Source organism: Amblyomma maculatum, chromosome 4 (assembly GCF_055883805.1).
Source record: "Amblyomma maculatum isolate TAMU_Amacu chromosome 4, ASM5588380v1, whole genome shotgun sequence".
NCBI classification, from domain to species: domain Eukaryota; kingdom Metazoa; phylum Arthropoda; class Arachnida; order Ixodida; family Ixodidae; genus Amblyomma; species Amblyomma maculatum.
This window is the reverse complement of record NC_139347.1, coordinates 118,964,865-118,989,241: the sequence shown is the minus strand read 5'-3', so window position 1 is coordinate 118,989,241 and position 24,377 is coordinate 118,964,865. Positions and strand designations below refer to the sequence as shown.

Here is a 24,377-nt window from a genome sequence, read left to right as displayed (position 1 = left end):
CATTACAAGCGCTCTGTTTTTTTTCCTTCCTTTATGGGCCCATCGCTCGGTAAATTACTCTCTTCATCGTTTTATTTATTTCGGCTGAGGCCGTCATTGCGAGTACGCTGTTGCCAAGTTGGCCCTTGAGAGATGCGACGCCGCGGGCCGCGCCGGCTCGCTAGCTATCACGGAGTCTCCGCTTACGTCATAGTGTGCGTCACTCAACTCCAACTACGTAGTTGGAGGCCACAGTTTGAATTCGACCGGTGGGAACAAGAAAAAACCTCAACTTCTTATCGCAATATCTCAGCAATTATTCGATTTCTTGCTGCCGGATATGCGGCGACAGTGTCACCAAATGTAGTTTATTAAATTTTCATACCATCTTTGGCTGTCTTTAGTGTCCCTTTAATGTCATTTCCACCGAACAGCATTTGTTCAATTTAATGCCATTTTTTTTACGTGCTGCTGCAAGACCAAAACTAATGCCTCTTGCAAATAAGAGCAATTGCAATAGACAAAAATTGGAGCAAACAAAAATTTTGGTGCGCCTTTATTATGCTGTGAAAATGATTGTGCTGTGAATGAAAGCAGCTTTCAGATACATATCCATGTCTTGCATGCCATGTAACCAACCCATTGATCACAACTTGCGATTACGAAGTTCAGCAGTGGTATCTGCGCTAATTGTTCACGGAAGGTGCGCGTCCGAGCCTGAGTGCAAAACTTTAGAGCACACGAGCTGGCCAGCTTTTATTACATACACTTTACACACTAAAGCAAAGCAAGTTTCAAGAGCAACACATCATATAGGCGTTGTCTAGTACACCATCCAAAGGATACAGTTAAACCTCTATGTAACGAACCTCCATGTAGCGAATTCTTCAATATTACGAAGTTTTTCAATTCCCCAATGCCAACCCCATTGAATTGCATGTACTTGAAAACTCCATATAACGAACATTTTGTGGCAGTTGACCTTAATATAACAAACTCACGGCGCTGACTGTCTCTTAGCTAGTGCCGAGTCGCTGGAAATTTGGCACAACCTCGCACGTTCCAGGACGATAAAACGCGAACTGAAGTGAAAGGAATGCTTATTATAGCAAGAGTGACCGCAGTTGATACAGCGCTTCATGTTTCAGTGCTAACGCCGCATCTCTTTGGCAGACGCAGCAGTCTCCGCTCCTTTTGCTGTAGTAGTACTTTTCCCCCAACTTTACTCATTTTGTACTTTCAAAATCTGCAATAAAGTAATTTGACCATCTGGGAAAGTTTTTTTTTTTAAATTTGACCCTCATAGGGTTAAGCAAGCCCAAGCGGAACAACGCAGTCGCTGAGCAGGAACGCCTAACAGTAGTCTTCGGCATCCAGTGGATTCGGTCATACTTACCCAGCCGCCCATTCAGTATTGTAACCGGCCACCATTCTTTTGCTGGCTTGGGAACGTTCGCGATCCCAACGTCGTCTCACGCGATGGGCCCTTTGCCTCCAGAAGTATACTTTAGAGGTGGTGTATAAGAGCGGACAACGCCATGCCGACGCAGACTGTCTATCACGTCTTTGCCTAGCCACCACTGAGTGCTACCCCGACAACTTCAAAGGTTACATTTCGGTTGTGGTTGCAGAGTTTCCGCATCTTCAAGTGTTTAAATCGGAACAGCAAATGGATCCGGGCCACATGCCTCTCTACAACGCCCCGCAGACCCGACGAGGTACCAGCCGTTTTTGTGTACGCGATGGTATCTTGTGGAAGAATTATTTTTCATTGGGCCCGCGTTTACTACTTGTAGTTCCCCAAAGCTTCTGTTCATCTGTTTTGTGCATACTGCACGATGACGACACGTCTAGTCACCTCGGATCGGCTTGGACGCTCCGCCGCTCCCAAGAATGCTTTTACAGTTGAATCCCGCCACAACGAATACCTCGATAACGAAGAATTTATTCCCCATCGGTATCCCATAGGAATTAATGGTCAAAATTTTTTTAGAACAACGAATCATTTTTGTGGCACGTTTCCGCTTCAACAGAAATTTCGTGAGCAAAATAGGAACCAAAACACGTTTTATTGGCTTGACAAAAGTCCAAGTCAAATCCAAGGCCACAGTCAGCACGTAATCACATGATTGTATTTTCACAAGTTCCACCAGTTTGGCCTTGTTGTGTGGTCGCGTCACTAACTGCCTGTGTCTACGAAGACAACCAGCTTTCATCCGCGGAACACAATGTCAACGCAAGTGAAAAAGTGCAAAATCTTTTCGCTCGAGTAGAAAGCACAAATCATCGCCCAAGCAGAAAGCGGAATGAAGAAAGCAGCCATCACTACGACTACGGCATTGCTGCAAGTTTGCTATCCACGATAGTGGGAAACAAAGAAAACAAAGAAGGCACTTGCTCCAGGCACGTCCTCGGGCAAAAAGGTTATGCAGCCACTCTATGAAGAGCTGGACAAAGCAGTGTATTCTTGGTTTGTTGAAGAACGAGCCAAGAACTTTCCTCTAAATGGAAGCATCGTCCAGAAGAAAGCTGTGAACTATGATTACCTACTCGGCATTGGCGATTTTGAAGGCAGCATTAACTAGCTAAATAGTTTCAAGGCCCGCCATAATTGTTGGAAAAGGTGCTGTGTGGCGAATCGATGTGGGCAGACATTGACGGATATACTGCTTGGAAGGCGAGCAATGTGGCCGGCATTTTAAGCGACTACGCGCTGGCAAACGTCTACAACGCCGATGAGACTGGGCTGTTCTACGAGATGTTGCCGGCCGGGACGCTCGACTTCAAGGGGCTGTGCTGTCACGGTGGCAAACACAGTAAAAAGCATGTCACAGTGCTGCTTTACACGAACATGGATGGCTTGGATAAGCATCCATTGTTAGTTATCGGGAGAAGTGTCAAGCTGCACTGTTTCAAGGGAAGCCGTAGCCTACCTGTGCAGTACGTTGTGAACAAAAAGTCATGGATAACCTATGCTATATTCACCAATTGGGTGGTGGCATTCGACCGTGACATGAAGCGGCAAGGCCGGAAAGTTTGTTTGCTTCTAGACAACTGTCCAGCGTATCACTCCAATGAAGTCAAGCTGACTAACACAGAGCACAGGTTTTTTTCCTCCGAATTGCACTTTTGTTCTACACCCTCTCGACCAGGGTGTGATTCTTAGCCTGAAGCACACTTACCGCACTGCGGGCATAAGTGGGACGAAGGGGATGTGTTCACATGTAGGAGTGCGGATTTTGGAGGCCAAGTGGTGTGTGTGTGTGGGGGTGAGGACCTAGGAGGCCGAGTGGGCAGTTGCTGGGAAGCGAACGAGATGGCGCAGATGCATGGAGGTGGGTGGTGAAGAGGGGAGATGGGGAGAACTGCGCGGGAAGGACCGAGTCAGGATAAAGGTGCGTTGGAAGCACAACGGTGAGTCTGTGGTCAAACGTAACAGATGCGATTGACCACTGACAGATATGTGGCCAGTTACACACAATGTCAACGCTACAAACACCTTACAGTTGCTCCTGTTGGGCTGTTGCACCCTGTGCCACTTCCCAGTGTGCCTTTTGAGCAAGTCAGCATCAACCTGCTGGGTCCATTTCTAAAGTCTCGCTTTGGCAACCGCTGGATACTCCTTTGCGCCGATCATCTTTCCCGATTTCGCAAAACGGTGGCTATCTCATAAGCTACAGTCAGTCAAGCCTCGCTGTTTCTGCTCTGCTCAGTGATCTTATGCCATGAACTACTGCGAGTTATACATAGTAAGTGACCGAGGCCGTCAGTTCACGTCGATTTTGTCAAAGAGCTTCTGAGTCAATGTGCAAAGAATTTTTGCCACTCCACACCCTACCACCCGCAAAAGAACGGCTTGACAGGGCCCATAAACAGGACGTTGACGAATACGCTTTGATTGTTTGTAGCCACGGATCACAAGAACTGGGACACCATCCCGTTTTTTATTACATATGTTTTTAATACAGTGAATGAAGGTTGAAGCGGTGGCGTAGCAGTAGAACATCCACCTCGCATGCAAGAGGACCGCGGTTCGAATCCCGGTGTCGCGCAATTCTTTCACCGGATAAAAACAAATAAAAAACTCCGCGTGTCGATGGAATCGCATAAATAGGTTTGGGGTGCGACCTGATGCCGGTGAACACCTCCGGCAACGCACTCCCTCACCAGAACAGGAGCTGGCCACCTTGGTGCAGTAATTGGCCGCAACCTCTCATGATTAGTCCTATCAAACCCCCGCCCTCAGTCACCAATGGCTGCGGAACAACTGACCACGGCGGCGGTCAGACATGCGACGCAGCAGTGGGTGCTAAGAATTCCTGGCTCCGCTGGACAGGCCGCCATTGGAAACTGACCATGGCGACGTTTAACGCTAGAACCCTAGCTAGTAAAGCTAGTTTAGCAGTGCTGTTAGAGGAACTAGAGGGTATGAAATGGGATGTCATAGGGCTTAGTGAGGTTAGGAGGCCGAATGAGGCGTATACTGTACTGAAGGATGGGCATGTACTGTGTTACCAAGGTTAACCGGAGAAGCGAGAACTAGGAGCAGGATTCCTTGCCAGAGCGTATATAGCGGGCAATATAGATAAATTCTATAGTATTAAAGAGAGGGTAGCTGGCATCGTAATTAGGCTTAATAAGCGCTATAAAATGAAGGTTGTACAGGCCTATGCACCTACATGTAGTTATGATGACCAGGCAGTTGAAAGCTTCTATGAAGATGTAGAATCGGCAATGTGAAAAGTAAAGACACAGTATACTGTACTAAAGGGCGACTTCAATGCCAATGTAGGGAAAAAGCAGGCAGGAGACCAGGCAGTAGGTGACTATGGCATTGGCTCTAGAAATAGCAGGGTGGAGTTACTAGTTCAGTTTGCAGAGCGCAATAACTTAAGAATCATGAATAGCTTCTTCAGCAAATGGAAGAACCGGAAATGAACATGGAAAAGTCCTAACGGGGAAACTAAAAAAGAAATTGACTTCATACTGTGTTCAACCCCCGCCATTATGCAAGATGTAGAGGTAATCGGGAAAGTGCGATGCAGTGACTACAGAATGGTGAGGTCTCGAATTAGTCTAAATCTGAAGAAGGAACGTAACAGAGTAGTAAGAAAGAAGTCAATCAACCAATTAGCGGTGAGGGGGAGGGCACAAGAGTTCAGGCTGTCGCTATAGAATAGATATTCAGCTCTAACTGAGGATGGTGACATTACCCTAGAAGAAATAAACAATAATTTCAGAGATATCATTACTGAGTGCACTGTAGAAGTAGGCAGTCGGATAGTTAGAGAGGATACCAGTAAGCTGTCTAAGGAGACGAAAGATTTGATTAAGAAACGCCAGGGTATGAGAGCTTCCAATCCAACAGACCAGATAGAATTAATGTCAGCCAGGTTATAACAGGCACTCACATCGGCTACGACGAGTCCTTTGCGTAGGGAGAACCCATAAAGTCGTGCTCGGCAAGTGGCATGGATGACATGGCTGAGCAATGCGTTGATGACAGAAGAATTTGAAAAATTAGACAAAATGTGAGTGCCTTCATTGGTTCAGTGACACCTTCATGGGCCCATGTCAAGAGACTGTGCAAACTAGTTTGCTCGGAGCTTTAGAGGCAAGTCCACCTGTACCAGGACTGGCTTCGGGCGGTTTGCCATTCAGTGGATCCTGAATGGCTTGCTGTTAGGAAGTATCGTGCATTTATATGTCTTGCTGGCCAGCTTACGAAGGCTGGGTGGAATGTTGTGTTAAAGGATCTGTGCCGCTCTAGTAAAAATGTGAGTTCTACTGAAAATGTGAAAGTTAAGGTTAGCGCCTGTCCTTGCGTTCTCTTCTTCTCTGTGGATTGTCTTCTGTTTGCGCTCTTTAGTTCCGTAGAAAATCATGAACCAACTAGGCCCAACCAAAGTTTTATTGTTATAAGTGGGTCTGACTGTAATGGGCTTAACACACTGGCTTTCTGTATGCTTTGCACCTACGATACATCAGTAGTGCGGAAGGAGTCTGACTTTGGACTCCAATCTATTCAAATGTATGCTATGCAAAACGCGACCGCATTCTGCACAGCTTAACTTTGAGAAGACACTCACCAGGTTGTCTTTGGTGAAGAACCGGTTGATCCCCAGGCTGCGCACTTGGGCCAGGCAGTTCTCGGTGGCCGCACTGCCCACAGGGATGTCGTGCACTCGGTGCCGCTTGCAGAGGTAGCGCATCACAGCCTCAGGAGCGGTGAACAGGGAGCGGACGTAAGCTCGGAAGCCGTACTGGCTGCACTCAACAAACAGAAATAATCAGCGGCACTAACCAATCTGAACAACACACCAGTCAGTGATCATATTTTATGCCAAGTGTGCCAGATCGTCGCCTGCTGCAAAGCAGCTGTGTAACGAAAAGAAAAAGCTGCAGGTAAGTTGTCTGGTAGGAGCATGCTTTCTTGGAGGAAAGACCTTTGCTCTCGTAATTTTTTTGCTTTAAATTCATTGTATGAGGTCTTCTTCGCACTATAGACATGCCTACAACAACTATATCACAAAAATTCAAAACTGAAAATATACAACCATTAAAATTTGTTGAGTACTTGTAATAGCACAGTTGAACCACGATACAGTCGAACCCGGATATATCAAACTTGAAGGGGATAGCGAATTAGTTTGATATATCGATAATTCGATACGAAAGCTCTCAAGAACGAAATTCGCGCGGCAACAAAAAATTCTTGCGGCCCAAGCGAACTTCCATAGAGTTCAATGCATTTCCCCCCTCTCAACAGCGAAGAGTTTTTAAAAAGTAGTCCTGCATTAACGAAAGTTTGAGGTAGTGATCTGCAACATTTTTTCGGCACGTCAGCCAGTTGGGAACAGAGAAGTGGCAAAACTGCAGCAGCACACTCATCCAACAAGTCAGGCCCGTTCATTTCTGTTAACAAGCACCGGTGCAGCCATTGCTGTTTACCTTCTGTCGGTTCGATGATGAGGACAGCAATGAGTGCAGTGAAAGCGGGTTTTTGCTAGCCTGTCTATTGACAACTATGCACGCCTGTGACATTTTTTGACGCCACCGCTGCCAGAGCAACAAACCCTTCCTTTTTCTTTTCGCTGCCACACCGACCACATTATCTCGCTGTCTCTGCTTTATGCATGCCGATTTCGCCCATGACTTGCGTGCGTCGTGTTTTTTTTTTGGCCTGTCGGAAACACGTTGCCTCCTATTAAAAAGCGGAAGTTTTTGATGCAGCAAGAAAAATCTGCAATCATCGTCACAGCTGCAAAAGGCAGAAAGAAGTCGGGTTTTAAGGAGGAATTCAGTATCCCACGCAGCTCATTTCCTACGATTCTGAAAGCCAAGAACAGCATCATGGCGGCACTTCAGAACGGCACGCATGGGCACAACAAGACAGTGGCAACGCCGGTCTACGCAGATGTCGACAAAGCTGTATATCAGTGGTTTCTCGACGAGAGAGCGAACAAGATGCCTTTGTCCTTGTCCCGCCTTTATTACGCTGTTCCCCAGTATGAAAACAAAACAAATCTGCTTCTTCTTAACGTCCGCAGTCACCATAGCTTACGCTACGCCGCATGTTCAGCATGACACAAGACGCTCATTGCATATCACCCACCGCGAGCAAAGGGTTCACAACATACACTGGAGAAAGCATCTGACATTCTGTCTGCCATGTGCTGAGCTGGCGTAGTGCGTACTGCATGCTGCTGCGAATGAAGACTGGGAAAGAGAGAGGAAGGGGAGATAAAGCTCGCCAGAAGAATGGGCACACCCTAGTGCTTCACTCTATCACGTTGTTTCCTCTCTCCTGAACACCACGGCTGCATTAGTTGCATCTGCAAACGTCTTGCAAATGTCACGTGCTGGCACACGGCAAACCATGACCACAGATGCGCGCCTTCGGGGAAAGGGCACAGCGCTGCTCTAGACCAGTCGTCGCCGAACTGCTCTCTCTCATTCCTTCCTCGCGTGGCTTGAAAACGGCACGCAGCAAACTGCCGAGGGTGATGCGATCGTCTTTGGGGAAAGCACACCTTCCAGTGCACGGTGCAGAGTTCGATATATCGAGCGACCGGTAAAATAGTATTTTGATATACTACACAGCTTTCCTATACCTTTAGATGGGATTTTCCAGGGAATATTCCGTGAGTTCAATAAACCAATATTTGAATGATCCGGCTCTGACTATATCCCAAAGTCATATTTTTCAGTTAAAAGCTTCGTTATATCGCAAGCTTCCCTGCATCAAGGTCTTCCAGGGGCGCAAATGATATTACACATCACTGAAACCTTCCTTGGTCCACTTTATTGTGCCTTCATGCATTCGCTAGGCTGATACAGGAGACTTTAGAAGAAACACCAAGCAAAGCAAGCGGCGAGAGTAGTACAATTAAGTGTCATCAAAATATCGCACAAGCCAGGTTTCTTGCAGAGCCGAGCAGCTCCCCACTGACATTGTGCATTAAGATACAACTTTCAAAGTATTTTCTGGCCAAATTATGGATCTCGAAACCTTGACTGAAAATTATCTTGAGCTCCACATGTTGATGCAACTGCAACAAAGCAGGCGCTGTCACTGAATATGACACCAAGAGGTGCTACGGTTGAGGGACACCCCTCTTAGAACCATTTCTCTTATTTATGGGCAGATTTTCACCAAATTTGCACCATTTGTGCATTTTCTTGTGCTTATTCCAAAATTTGTAAACTGTTTTAACCTACAGCAGGTAGCTTTAAATATGTTAAGGAAGACTGATATTTTGTTTGGAGGAAGCATGGTTAGTAAGCATGAGATCTTGAGAAGATTTTGATCGATAGAAGACCTACAATCACAGAGTACTGCAATAAAACATACCGTATTTGCACGATTCTAAAGCGCACCTTTTTTTTGCGAAAATAAGCATTCAAAAATACATGCGCGTTACAATCTACTCAAAATGCAGAAAAAGCTCTAAACCAAAACGAAGCAGCTCAATGAACGATAGCCAGCCGCATCGCCACCGTATCAGCAAGCCGTTTTGAGCGGATCCATTCATGAGCGAAGCCAGCGTTTCGATCGCCATTTTTCGCAAACTTTCCGTTTCGCTGGTGTACCCGGAAGCTGCGTTGGATTAGTGCATTCACCCACAGCACGGTGACAAGACGGAAAGGCAACGACGCTTTCCTTACTAGGCATCGTTTAAGCGGAAAGTAATCCTGTTAGCAGAAAAAGAGGGGAACCGGGCAGCGTCCCGTGCATTAGATGTCCCGGAGACATGCGGTGAAAAAGAGCTGTCTTCCGACTTTGACGGCGAGTAGACTATGATATTCCCATCTCGTGGTTGTGTTCGTGCGTTCCAATTTGTGTTCTTGAGTTCAATTAAATGTTTAGGCAACTTTCAGACGCTTGTTGACTGCGTCATTGAGTGTGCGCGGTAGAATCTGTGCCAAGTTATTTTTGTGGTTTCCGGGCCTTAAATATTACTGCGCGTTACAATCAGCGGCGCGTTAGAATCGAGCAAATATGGTAAATGAGCATTCTAGGATGATTTAGAAGAGATATGTAGCTTGTGAAACTTGCCAAAAAAAAAAGCTCATTTTGGTGACTCGGACAAATGATTTATTTTGATAATTTTTGCAAACAAACAGTGGTTAAAAAGCAGTGCTATTGCAGAACTTATGAGTTTATCTTTCTGGCAAAAAAAGAATTACAGTTGTGCCTCAATATAACGAACCTCAATGTAACGAAATTTGTGATGTAACGAATTTTTGTAATTTCGCAATCTCTGCCCCCTTGAAAGTCATGTATTCATTTTTCAGACTCAACAAAGTAATTTTACGCCGCACTTTCGATTTATTGAAGTCCTCGCGCATTGCATGCATGTACAAACAGCCGCCTTGACAATTGGATGAGAATTAAAACTTCAGCCCTGACACACTGCATTTTGCATCTGCATCTGCTCTTTTACGCGCCAATTTTGCCGGCAGTCTGGAAGAATCTGCAAGCAAAACAAAATTATGATAACAGGGGCATATCGCCGTGCCATCCGTCGTGTGCATACAAAACTTGCAATGCAGAAGTTATCACTGGAACTATCATATTTACTCACGTAATGGACTCTCCCTTTTTTTTTTTCAAGAAAAATCAACGAGAGTTTGAAGGGAGGGTCGAATGTGCGGGAAAAGTTGACTTTTTTTTTTTTTTTTACGGGTCATTCATTCCAGCCATCAATTATCAAAGAAAGAATGTGGTCAGCTGCGATCATGACACCAGCTTTTAGCCTCGTTTGCTTCACAAGGCGCTTGCTGCTGTCACACGTTCCAATGATTTTGTGGTAGCAGACACCGCCCACCCCACTCGCTACCTGATAAAGCGAACACTAGCGCAACAGGACCAGCTGAGCAAGCCACAGCAGGCACTCCTCTCAAGGCCGCTGGCACTCTGCCAATTTCGCCCCCCCCCCCCACTACCCCTCATCCCACCAATGAAGCTAACGCCAAGAGACACACCATGATGTTAGCACCTTGGCGCACTGCCAAGAAATTGTGGTTCACACAGTCCTCCTTTTTGGACATCAATGAGCCGTAGACCTTGGTTTCTTTGATTGCAGCAAACGAATGTCACCATCACACAAGGTGGTTGTGTACTGCAATCCATGTAGCTGGAGATGCCTTTGAAAAAGTATGAGGCCAACCTCCATCTCCATGTGACCAGCTTTACTGCCACTATTTTTCTGACACTTATGTGCTGCCCGCCACTCTGAGTAGCCCTCAGAATTGGGCTTGGGTCCAACCTTGCATCCTAAACAAAGGTTTGAAAGCACAATGTAATCCAGTACGTAACCTGTAAATAACTCGGTTACTGCACCAACGCCTACGTGTGAGGAGTGACCATGAGTCGGCCAAGTGCCGTCAAAGCACGCTGCTAAGTTGCCTCTATGATCAAAACATAGCTGTTTGTACAGAGTGGTCACTTTTTGTGCGCACTGGCTCATAGCGACCTCAGCCGCTTGCATGAAACTCTGCTTCAAATGGCGCTGAAATGTTCTGTGATGCATCCCACGGCGGGACAATCCCATTGCCACAAATATATCATTTATGGCTGTTTGGCCATTTTCCGTTCATATCATTGTCCTTGAAGCCAGGAGGTTAAATTAAAATGGATTGCATGTCATTGAGCCATCCACTCGGGGCGAGCTCCATTGGGCCCGGTATTTCCACAATTGTTGCACACGACTGTTAGCTTCGCCGCGAAGACGTAATCGCAATTGCCCCTCACTACCTGCACTGGCTCGTGAGTCGAGGTTTACGATCACTAAAGAGAGGAGCGCTGAGCAGACAGTGGCATCGTAGCTGCACTTCTTGCCTCTGCAAAAGGCTCAATCTTCCGTGTCGTTGCCAGTATCAACAAAAGTCACTGAAGCGCTGCCTTTTCGCAGGCGCACACATCGCACACTTCTCTGTCACCCATAATAAGGGTGTCCATCCTCACACGGCCGCTGTCGATCGTGGAAGCGATCTTGCGCACCCCTCAGTCGCCGATGGCACCGCTGGTTATCTTGGCACAGCCGAGGTCAACACTGCTCATGTTATCAGAAGTCATCTCACGCACTTCTGTAATAACAACATCAATGTTTAGAAGGCTGCAGTCATCGCATACGCTGTCGGGAGAAGTGTCTTCAGTCATGGCGGTGTTATATGGCGATTTTGGAGCCGAGTTCTTGATAGCATGCTCCTGCAATGCGGCAGCAGCCCCATTACGCTTCCTGCCCCTACCCTTCTCCCCTGAACGACCAAAATGATGCCTAGATCAAAACTTATTCACACCGCTGGGCATGGCGAACTGCACGATACAAAAGTAATGCCTCTTCAAAATGGCGGCCAGTGCGAACCATGAGCTTCCCCAGCCAATCAAACGCCACCATTTTGGTCACATGTTTCAAGTAACCAATGGAAGCACACACTGTGCATCATTTTTGTTGTTGCTTGTTTCGCTTCCACTTAGAGCTCAGGGTTGCTTATCAAAAAAAATAAAAGGCCGGAAACGCGGGCTTTCAAACGAGACCAAAATGGCGCCAGTAGAACGTAGTTCCTGGGCAGCAGGCGGTTGCAAAAGGAACAATTTACGCCTCACTTTGAAGGTCCACGTGTGCGTAGTTACTGCTATTAACGGTTATAATTCATGAAACACATATGATCTTGAGGCCAAAATTTGCTGATCAGTGCAGAAGAGTCTTGGGAACACGAAAATGAAGAGACTGAAGATGCGATTTTCGGGCCGATTTTCGGGTTTAAAGGGCCGTGTTGACCCTTAAATTGAGAGCAAAAACACATGCATTTCAATGAAACCAAGGAATTGAAATGAAAAAGTTTGTTGCTCATGAACTTCCTTAAATTGAGGCTCGACCGTATTTCCAATAGCCCGGACAGTTTTATACGAGTGAGTCAACACATAAATATGTTTCTGCTGAAAGCCACATCCCTTCTTACTGTACTGCCTAGCCTAGCAAGTGGCCTCCTCCCACCTGATCTGGGAAAGCGGCCGTCGTGGCTGGAAGGTATCCAGGCTCTCAGGTGGCACCACCACCCCGTTCACGGACAGGTGGCGGTTGTCCCTCACATTGTTCAGGAAGATGTTCAGATCGCCTGGCTGCTCTGCCACAAAGGCCAGCAGGTCCTTGTTGGGAATCTGGGACTCCACATACTTGGCATCACTCGGGTCCAGCACGTCAATCTGCACAGCGGCCCCAAATGTCGGCTACAAATGGGCTCTCGGAAATAATGACCACTCAAGCTGCAAAAATGAATACATGACACGGCACAACAGCACTATGGAATGACAACGATATATGTCATCAGTGGATGTAGCATTTCTAATGAGCTTCCAGTGTGTCTGATGAGCATAGTGTCTGTTTTGTGTGGAAAAAAAGTGTCATATTTTCTTGCTATGTACTTCACAAAAAGGAGTTTTCTTTTTTCGTTTTACAAACTGATATGGCATCGTTTTGTCCATGGTTCTGAACTCCCCATTGGCACAAACTACCCCAAGTGGATTAATTAGAAAGTTAATTAAGACATCTTAGTTATTTAGAAATGTAATGAAAATCTTTTACTGTTAACTGCAGCTGCGTTGGATGAGTAACAACTTTTTGTTTTATTTAGAACTTACTATTTTTAAAAATTTTGAAGGTTCAAATACTTGAAATGTTGAATCAAATATGAATATGAAATATAAATTTTTCAAATATCAAATACCTGGTCAGTAAAAAATATGAAAAACCAAAAATAGCAAACACTGTTCATGTTATTATTTTTTTTTTTTCAGAATTAATATGGTATCCGCCAATAAAATTAAATTAAAACTGCACAGAAGTGGGCCTCTTTGATTATCCCCTTTTGGCAGCCCGCAGGTCGCCCGAGCGCCAAGCCAGCCATTCGTTTTTTTCTCTCACCACTTCAGAAAATTTCGACTGCTGACAGAACGTGTTCGTTCTTTTCTGGCTGGGCGGTTTCGAGCTGCCCGCTGGCTGCCAGACTCGCCACGACGATTTTGTTCTGACAAAGCCGGGCTGCACTCAGGCACCTAGCTGACAACTGAAAGGTTTTTGAAATGGAAGCGGGGAGCGTGCGCCGCCATTTCCACATGGACTTAGAAGGATGGCGCCATTTTTACATGGGCGATACTTCATGCGACATATTGTTCAATCTTCGAGGGCAGCGCAGGAGCACATCCCCACTCACGCCTTTTCAACTGTCGCCGTTTAGTTATTTTGAGTGTGCGTGGCAACATATCTCCCCTTGCCATTTACAGGCGTCGCGCAGTACTGCGCACTCAGTGAATTTGGATTTGCATAACATATTTCATCTGTCAGGTCCATAGTCTCAGTTTATTTTAGGATGCCGTCGAAACTGCTGGAAACTGTTTGCACTACAGTAATTTTATCTGATGAAAACCTGCCCAATGGTTGTCTGTACTTCAGATAAAATCCAGGAGAAAACTATCTTTTCCCAGTTTCGTCAAGTGCTCAGCTTTGCACGCACTGTCAAGAAAGCCCTCTTCAATAAAGAGAAGGTTCCTAATTCACAAAACAGCCCTGTCACGTTTTCAGTTGCTTCCGTGCATCACTCACGAGGTCAGGCATTGCGGTGAAGCATGCAGTGCAGTTAAAATGCAGTCAATTTGAAAATTTGTGGCATGTTCGGTAATTTAGAATATATTTGAAAAATTGTGATTATCATGTTAAAACAGCGCTAGAATACGGACAGATAGTAAGAAACAAACACACATTGCGCTCAGTCTCTTGCACGTCTCTTTCTATATGTCCATGTTCTAGCGCTGTTTTAACATAAAGTTCAACCAACTCGCTCAACAGGCCACCCCGAATATCAGTTTTCCAAATACGAATCAAATAAAAAGCATTTTCAATTCATATTCAAAATTTCAAATATTCCCACACTCCTAGTTCAAACGCAGGCTTGGGGAGGAGCAGGACTCGGATATGGGAGCGGCATTCACCACTAGCTGCGATAGTAAGTCCCTCTGCATGCCATACAATGGGGCCCCATTAACTTGCCAGGCCTTGCTTAGCCTGGACACTTTGAACACTGTGCTCCAACAGCTTCAGGCATTTACTCCAACTGCACAAACAATAACTGCCTGTGTCTTTTCTCTGCATTCTTCCCACTAAGCCAGGGAGCGACACGCTGCCACAAACAATGTCCTCCTACTCTTGGCCTTGACCTCCTCACCTGTGTCATGATGGGCGGGTACACCTTTCCCTTGAAGAGGCCTTCATTCTGCCTCAACCAGATGGCCGCCTCGTAGGCATCCTTGCTGCGACGCCTGAGCAACTCCATGCGTTGGTTGGAGACGTCTTGCAGCCGCTTCATCTGCTGAACCACCACTACAAGAAACGCAGCAGAGTCATCTCGCAAGAGCAAAACATGGACGTAACAGAAGCACTCGCCCTCCCTTGTCTCCCCACGTTTCATGTCTATAAAGGGCCTGGTTACTGGTGATCAAGGTGGAACAGCATAATTCTTGCAGCTAACAAATCTTCGGCACTTTCAGCGCTGCATTCAAACTTGTGCCAATGGAAACACGATCCCAGTTAAGCGTTCTCATGGCAGTGGAGCGAGTGTGCCTTATTATCCGACACTAGAGCACTGCACGAGCTCGCCGACCAAAGCACGAGCTTGGCACATGCCCCCAGCTTGAATCCCAAGCCCAGCCTGGGCCCGTTAAATTATTGGTCTACTGCCCCCGGCTTGGCCCGCAAAGATCGGGGTGAGGCCCAGCCTGTGCCTAACCCCTGCCCGTTCCTCACATTAATGCACAAGGCAAATTGCTCACTGAGAACAAGCAGATTCCTGCTACAGAAATAAAGAACTGGCTCATAACAAAAGCTTGAATCGCATTAATACTTGAAGAATGTCCTTTTTTTTTTGCACAAAAAGAAGCGAACTACATAGTAAACGCAGCAGTCTCCACTGCTTTCACTTTTGGAACATGGCACTACAATAGTTCATACTTAAAAGCAACAAAAAATAACAGAACGAATAAATAAAGACATGGGGCAAACAGCGTGTGCTTGCGGAGTCCCGCGCCGAAGCTGCTGCCGCAGTCGCGCAGCGCCCTCAGCGTGATAGGGTTACGTTTCACTGCTTCTATACCCTCAAATAGCACTGATTTACTGTGAACACTTTAAAGATGGCTTCCCTTGGATACAGTTCTTAGTTCTGCATTGTCTTTTTGAGTCTTCACGCAGAAATTGCATATCAGAAAAACCTGGATGTAACGAAAAATTGCGGACATTTTACTATTTCATTACACCCAGGTTTAACTGTAAATGAAAGCTAGAAAATAAAGATTTACTCGACAATGAGGCTACAGAAAAATACAAATATGCCTCATAAAACCTTAATATTTTGTGTAGATACAGTCGAACCTGGATATATTGAGCTCGAAGGGGATCGCGGAATAGTTCGATATATCAATAATTCGATATATAAAAATCGGCTTGAGACGCCACTTGGGACCGTTAAAAATGATACGGTATTTGCCGCGTAATCAACCATCGCAAAATGAACCCCCCCCTACCCTTTTGCCCCCGCAAATATGAAAAAAAAAAAGCGTTCGGAGGCGCGTCCCTCCGTTTCGACCATCGCATCCACAGCTCATTTATCGGCAGCGCGCCGAGATGCTACGCAGTGATAACATCACGCCGTGTTTATCTTTTGATCCAGCGGTGACAGAGAGCGAACTTGGCAGAGTGTCCGTGATGGCTTGATTACGCAAGCCTGGTTCGATTTATTACGCCGCGCTTGGGGCGGGCGTAGTCGACTACCACAAAATCATTGGAAGCGTGATAGCTGCAAGTGTCGTTTGAAGAAAACAATGCGAAAAGTCGGTGTCATGATCGCAGCTGACCGCGTGCTTTCGCTGATTTGTAGAGGTAAGAATGAACGACTCTCGCAAAAAAAAAAAAACAAAAAAAAAAAAAAGCCTGCCACTTTTAAATGTCTGGAGCCGCCATGGCTTACGCTGCACCGCCTGTTCAGCACGACAAGTAAGGACAACTCTAGCAGAAGAAAAAGAAAACAAGATTGCAGCTTTTTAACGCCCGCAGCCGTCACAGCATATGCAACGCCGCACGTTCATCACGACGACAAGAATGAACGGCTCCCGCAAAAAAAAAAACTGCCGCTTTTGCGTTTGCAGCTGTGCACGTGCAGCCCGACGCATCATGGATGCGAATTGCACATCAGCCGCCGCGCACAGAGCATTCACAACACACATGGAGAAAGCGTCTGCCATGGGCTGAGCTGGCTTGTCCGCGCATGCGTAGTGAATGCTGCTGTGAACAAAGACCGGGAAAGAGAGAGGAGAGGAGAGATAAAGCTCGGCAGAAGAGTGGACACATCCTTGCGCTTCGCTCTCGCGTTTTTCCCCTCTCCTGAGCACCACTGCTGCATTGGCTCCCTCTCGTTCCTTCACGCACATGGTTTGCAAACGTCACGTGCTGGCGCACGGTAGCGATCACCGCAGATTGGCTCCCTCTCGTTCCTTCACGCACATGGTTTGCAAACGTCACGTGCTGGCGCACGGTAGCGATCACCGCAGATGCGGGCACCTTTGGGGAAAGGGCACGGCGCTGCTCTAGACCAGCCGTCGCCAAAACGCGCCCTCTCATTCCTTCTGCGCGTGGCTTGAAAACGTCACGTGGCAAACCCCGTCAGGGTGGTGCAGTGGTAAGACGGCCGACTATTGTGCCGGAGTACCCGGGTTCGAACCCGACCTCGGCGGCTGCGTTTCGATGGAGGCGAAACGAAGAGGCGTCCGTGTGCTGTGCGATGTCAGCGCACGTTAAAAGATCCCCAGGTGGTCGAAATTACTCCGTAGCCCTCCACCACGGCTCCTCTTTCTCTCTTTCTGCTTTCCAAAGAGCAAGTGTGACAGATACTATACCTTTCCTATACCAGTGGCATCGGCGAGCGTCTGCTCGTGCAGTACCAGGTGCCCGCCATACATTGAAAGTGATCCGTAAAGATTTATCAAGTTGTTAAAAACTTCCACATCCACTTTTGGTTGTGGAGCCTTTTATGCGCATGGAGACTGTGGCAGTATTTTTATACTCCGGGACATAGCACAGCTTGTTCGGTGTTGCAAAATGCATTCACCCATGCAAAAAGCTCATTGCATGCAACACGACTTGCAGCTCATTAAGTCCGTTATTAGCTGCCACAAATGCAGAACACATCTCGAAGAGACAACACATTAATTTCCTCAATTCCAAAGCTGCCATGACTGCGAAATGCACATTTCTAGTAGCGGTAGTCGGAAACTGCCGCCGATCGAAGCTTGCACCGGTGCTGTTCCAGCAGTATAAAGCGAAGCAACGCAGTTGCTTAATTTTGGGTGACAGAAGGTCGAGCGAATACTTTCATGCGCTCACAGCGTAAACGCCCCACCCAGCGAGCATGCTTTAAAAACTGAGTCGGCAGCGTAGCTCTGCTTGAAATGCACATAACCTATGAAATCTAGGTTCACAGCAACGCGACGAGCAGAGATAACTCTTGCTAAGTTGTAACACATCACTTGCAAGTCAGCAGAGGTGACAGCGCTAGCTAAAAGAACAGAGAAGTCACGATTTACTTACCTCACGCATGTGTGGCTCTTTGCTTCGCTCGATTGCCAAAAAATAAAAACGCTTTCATGGAATTGTACGTTTTAATTCCTTTACCTGTTGCAAAGCTTAGGGGGGACGAGGGTCTTAAAACTAACTTTTTTATTTACGGGCAGAACCTCATGAAACTTTGCATACAGATGTGTTTTTGTAATCATAATTGTAATCATAACTGAGCTGGCGGTTTTAGATGAAAAGTTATTCTACTAAGTCTAGAGTGTAATTAGATACTTTCTGACGCACTATTAATGAACTTTCTCGTTCCATTTCGTTGCTTTTAATTACATCAATTGATAGCCAGAGAGTTCCCATACCCGATGACCATTCTTCGTTTTTTTTCTAAAGACAAGTCATCGTGATATACTGTCAGCAGAAAAACGTTGCAGTATTTGACACTGAAATTCGTTAAGCTAATTGCAAGTTGCTATTTATGCATGCTCTAAACAAAACAATTAGAAATGCCATCGGGTACCTCATTCCTTTCCAAAGAAAATGGTACTAATGTTATTTTTGTGAACCAAAAGGAAGTTATCAAAACCCTGCGTAAGGCTGAGGAGACTGACCAAAAATATAAAACTGAGAAAACTGTATTTGAAATTTGACCATATGTTATAAGATAAACCGCTGAGACCTGAAGTGTGATATTTGCCACCAGAAATCCCATATTCTTCCCATTTCTGAAACTGTCTTTGGATTCTGAGTATGCCAACTAAAAGTGAAGATATCGCAGACAATCCAAGGCCAAAACAGCATATGCCATTAGGAATTCAAAGAAGGCACTGGTCCTAAAACAATTTTTTATTATTAAATATATTGTAACGAAATTCGGCATATATATATATATTTTCCTGCTGTTTCCAAAAATATAATTTGTTTCGCTATATCTCAATTAGTTCTCATACTATGGAAACATAACTGATGCTTAATTAGGTAATTTCTTATGGTTCGTAAGACTCTTTCCCTCGATATTATTTGGCTCTGATTAAAATGCAGCTGTAGCCAGAGACCTGCCATGTGCAGCTATGCTATCTATGTTGTCATTGGGGTGCATTATCATATAAAAATGTCCAATTATGCCGGTGCCCCATAACTTTAAAATTTATTTAGCTGACATTATACCTCTGTCACACGAGCAGATTTAATGTCATTCGAATCGAACGTCATTCGATGCGTCGAATGTTATTCGATTTATTTCGGTACTACACGGTAAAATATAATGTCATTCGCAAATGGTGGCAATTGCGATCAGCTATAAAAAAATACTGCATTTAAGGAACATCAGTGCACATAAAAATCATCTGAAATCACTGTGTAACATTTTAAAGCTGATAAAAAAATTTCTGTACGATAATTCAAGCGAAAAACATTACTTTTGGCTGTGCTGTAGCACTTTAGCCATAAAAATCCAAGTCAAGTATCGAGTCACCCAGAAATTCGCTAAATGTAAACAAACAATATGGCTGAACACAGTGGAGTGCAGATCCACAGTGCGGAGACGCACGGAGACACGTAGAGCATGCGATTGATGTCCAAACTACGAGAAGCTCAGTCACAACTTTAAATAGTTCCGAGATAAACATATGGGGAGATGCGGTCACCAAGGAATAGAGCCCGAAATGATTGCGAGTCGCTGCCATGACTGGACCATTGCTGTGACCGAGAGTAATGCCATTCCGCGAGAGCGTGCAGTGCGAATAATTTTACACCTAAATTAACAGGTTTTAAAACAAAACTCTAGAAATATAATTTTTAAATTGCACTGTGCATAAAATATGTTGTTGCGTTACTTGTTTCTGCTGCGTATCTGGCTCGCATCGTATCGTATTCGGTTCGCGATCAAAAGCGAATGAGTTCCCCAAACTCATTCGATGGAGAATGTCATTCGAACTTAGTGACATGAAATTTTCTCGTGTAGCAGGAGAATAATGACATTAGATGCTAATGTTATTCGATACGAATGACATTAAAGTTGCTCGTGTGACAGGGGTATTATTGTCCCAAAAATATGATATTGTCACGTAGGGGTGACAAGGTCGACGACAAAAATGAAGGGCTGATGATTGCACTGAAGAAACTCTTTATTCAGCTGACTTGCGCCCGCAAAAGAACTAAGCAACTCGGCAGCGGCGATAGCAACAAACGTGCTCGTCGTTCGTCGGACAAAGAATGCTCGTCACACTCGTCAACGCTCAATTTAAAGGCTGCACAGAACAATCTAGATAACGTCGCAAACAACTACCAGCACGGGCTGGAACATTGTGGAAAGACACACGAGTGGCGGAATCTTCGAGATAGATCTCGGTGCTTCTTGCGCTACAACGAAACTGATAAAGGTGTGACTCGCGACATCGAGCATTAACAAACAAAGATTACGGAACTGATACGCGATCCAGAATCAGAGTGATAAGCCGGTATGCCGGCGGCTGTTGAAAAGCAGCAAATACGGTTTTGAAGGTTTCGCGGCAATATGTTCAATTTAGCAACATAAAAATAGCATACCTCCACAGTTCAATTCTTCCTGAATTCAATGGTACAGTACTTATTAAAATTGTTTCACAAGAACATAATTAAAAGTTGTGTAAGGCTAGCCATGTTGGCAAAAAATATGAAGTTCAGAAAAATCGCATTTGAAGTTGTGACACTGACTGCAGAAAATTTTGGCAGAACAAAACAAAAAGTGTCTTATTCCACCAAAGCAAACAATTTTTAAGAACTGTTGAAAATGTACATAATGAAATTGCAAAAAATATTTTCATTAAGTTATGGGCAGACTTTTTTCTTTTTTTTTTTTTTAACTGAGAGCGCAAGGCAAGGGTGCCCAGCTGTAAGGACAGTATTTTGAGCCCTGAAAACACTTGCTTGGAGGAACTAGCGCGCGGTCCGGAGCCAATGTCATTAGAAATGATACAGACGCAGGTGCGCACAACTGCCAGGAAGCTGGGAATCACCGCAAAGGATTTCCGCGCTAGCTCCGGTTGGACGACGCGCTTTATGTGACAGAACGGACTTTCCCTGAGGCGGAGGACGTCGTTGTGCCAGCGGCTTCCATCCGCGTATGAAAGCAAAGTGATAGATTTCCATCACTTCGTCACTAGGCTTCACGAAAAAAGCGGTTACCTCATGTCACAAATTGGAAACACCGATCAAACTCCATTGACGTTCGACATGCCCCGAAATACAACTGAACGAGAAGGGTGCTCGGAGCGTCCTCGTGAAGACGTCTAGCGCATGAAAGCAGCGATGCACAATCATGCTTGTTGTGAAGGCCAACGAGCGGAAGCTGCCACCATACGTCATCCCCAAACGGAGGACTATTCTGAAGGAAAACTTTCCCCGTGGCATCCATATACGTGCACAAATGAAAGGATGAATGACTGCAGACCTGATGGTCGACTGGATTAAAACTGTTTGGGGACGAAGACCAGGAGCACTTCTGCTTCCCTCGCTTCTGGGTTTGGAAAGTTTCAGGGGTCACCTTGTGGACAGCGTGCGTGCTAAGCTTAAGGAGTTGCGCAAGGACATTGCAGTGATTCCTGGGGGTCTGACTTTGCTGTTGTAGCCTCTCGACGTGTCGCTGAAGAAACCGTTCAAGGACAATGTTCGAAGACTTTATGCAGATTTGATATGCATGATTTGACGCCGAGTCGAAAGATCAGAAGGCCATCCGTGGAAATGCTTTGCTCGTGGACCGCAGAAGCATGGAGCAGTATCCTCGACGAGGTAGTGACCAAGAGCTTCAAGAAGACAGGCATATGAACGCGTTGGATAGAACAGAAGATGACTTTCTGTGAGATTGTGAAGATGCTCCCAGTGATGACACTGCCGTTTCCGATGATGAGTCATGCAGTAACGAAAGCAAGGATGGTGAGGATTCAGACTCGGATTAGAGTACTGAACGAGAAAAATAAATGGGCGTTCTGCAGTTCATGTGATGCTTTTACAATATGCGTGTTTATTGTGAAGGTAAGCCTTACGCAACATTTATTTTTGGTTTTAATCGAGATATCTGTTCTAAGACGTCTGACCTGCAACTTGTTTGCGTTTTCAGTGGCCAAAAAGTTTTTGAGGAAAATTTACCCCACGTAATGATCACACCCCGAAATTTGCGTCAAATAGGGTAGTACACGGCGGCATCAACACAAAGTGTACCATGATCCAAGATGCAATTTGAACCCGCGGTGTCGTCATCGGGCAGCGTGGCTGATGTTCCCTACAACAAGTCTGGTACCGTTAATGCTTGTCCCCAAGGCACCCTTGTGGCCGGCGGTTCTGTTTTTGTTCCATGCCCGTTTTTTGTGGCTTCCAAAGGCTCGTTACACGCACGGTTACAATCTACTGTTTTCTGGCATCTCAACTGCAAGAAAAAACACGGCACAAAGCGGTGCGTCGAGAAACATGAGCGCAAAAGCAGATGCGCAGGAAGCGGCAGCCACGACGACGAATGCAAAACAGAAAGAAAAAAAAATGCCAGTCACGCCAGCCAATGAGAAATGCGGAACGGCGCGCTAGAGCCAATCCCAGATATCGCAAATGACCTTCGGAAAACTGCTGCTTGCCGCCGCTCTGCCTGAGCAACGCCATTTTGAGATAGCGCAAATAGTGCAGGAAGAAAACGTCTTCTAACCAAGCCCAAGATGGTGGTGAACGACCGGCTGCAACGCCTGCAGCGCGTGCGGGAATTTCGAACAAATTTCCTCTTTTCGGGGAGCATTTCGTGACTGCTGTGATGTTTTGAAAGCATATTTTATTGCATTTCCTGACCAAATTCAGCGCTAACAATTTGCATGCCAGTGCTTGAAAGAATATACGTTTCGAAAATGAGTTTTCTCACAATCAATCAATCTTTTGACCATATTCAATCATTCTAAGACCCGCGTCTCCCCTTAACAGTGCAATAATGATAAAAATGTGGAAATTGGCCCTCTATGCAAAGGCCTAAGCCTGACACGGGCCTGGGCACGTAACTTCAAACCCAAGCCCGACACGGAACTGCAACATTAGACATGGGCCCAGCCCAGGCCAGGTGAAGAAGCCTGTGAGCCAGGCCAAGCCCGGGCTTTCAGGCCACCCTGAGCCTGTGTAGTGTTCCACCTGACACCCTTCCTGAAAGGCTATGATGGCTATACAGTAGAACCCGGTTGTATCGAACCCGGATATATCGAATTTTGGTTATATCGAACTCGCGGAATATCCCCTTGAAAATCCCATATAAAAGTATAGGAAAGCCGCGTCATATATCGAACTCAATTTCACCGGTCGTTCGATATATCGAACTCCGCACGACACACTGGAAAGTGGGCCTTCCCCAAAGACAATCGCATCACCCTTGGCCGTTCGCCGCGTGACGTTTTCAAGCCCCGCGCGGAAGGAATGAGGGGACAGTTCGGCGACGGCTGCTCTGGGCAGCGCCGCGCCCATTCCCCAAAGGCGCGCACATCTGCAGTCATCGTTTCCCGCGCGCCAGCACATGACATTTGCAAGCCATGTGCGTGCGTATGCCCATTCTTTTGCCGAGCTATCTCTTTCCTTCAGCACGCGCTACGCATGCGCCAAGCCAGCTCAGCCCGTTTTCAGACAGACGTCGGACGCTTTAGCGTGTGCTGCAAACCCCCTGCGCACTGCGGCTGACGTGGCTCTCTCTCTCTCTCTTTTTTTTTTTGCGAGAGTCATTCATTTTTATCATGTGTGCTGTATGGGCGGCGTAGCGTAAGATATGGCGGCTGCGGACGTTAAGAAGCGGCAGGGCATGTTTTTTTTTTTTTTTTTTTGCGGGAGTCGTTTATCCTTGCATGTATGAATCAACGAAAGCGCACGGTCAGCTGCTGCGTTCATGATGCCCACTCCAAGCGCGGCGTGATAAATCGAACCAGGCTTGTGTAATCAAGCCATCAGGGGCACTCTGCCAAGTTCGCTCCCTGTCACCGCAGGAGCTATCAAAAGATAAACGCGCCCTGACGTTATCGCTGTGCAGCATCTTGGCACGCTGCCAAGAAATGAGCTGTGGATGAGAGGACCGAAACGGAGTGACGCGCGCCATCGATATGCAAGCGAAAACGCTCGCGATTTAAACCTTGTTTTGAGCTGCCACGGTGGCTCGAGCGGTGAGAGGAACGCAGTTCCAAGTTTGAAAATTTTCGCTCTGTCGCTGCCGCATTGTCGCCGAGATCGCTCAATCGCTCGCATGTGAGCGAGCTGGCCTTAACGCTTTTTTTTTTTTTTTTTTCAAATTCTCAG

The 24,377-nt window shown here is 46.1% G+C and overlaps 1 protein-coding gene across 2 annotated transcripts in view; it reads right to left on the bottom strand.

Moving 5' to 3' along the window:
* The window catches only part of SMC5 (structural maintenance of chromosomes 5), a 162,472-nt gene that overhangs the window by 101,616 nt on the left and 36,479 nt on the right, over window positions 1-24,377 (bottom strand). For both annotated transcript variants that reach the window (XM_084602401.1, XM_084602402.1), the window contains exons 11-13: window positions 14,707-14,861; window positions 12,483-12,691; window positions 6,069-6,246 (exon numbers count right to left, since the gene is read on the bottom strand). In XM_084602401.1, the coding sequence (XP_084458527.1) occupies window positions 6,069-6,246; window positions 12,483-12,691; window positions 14,707-14,861 (542 nt within the window). The remainder of the gene's footprint in view (window positions 1-6,068; window positions 6,247-12,482; window positions 12,692-14,706; window positions 14,862-24,377) is intronic.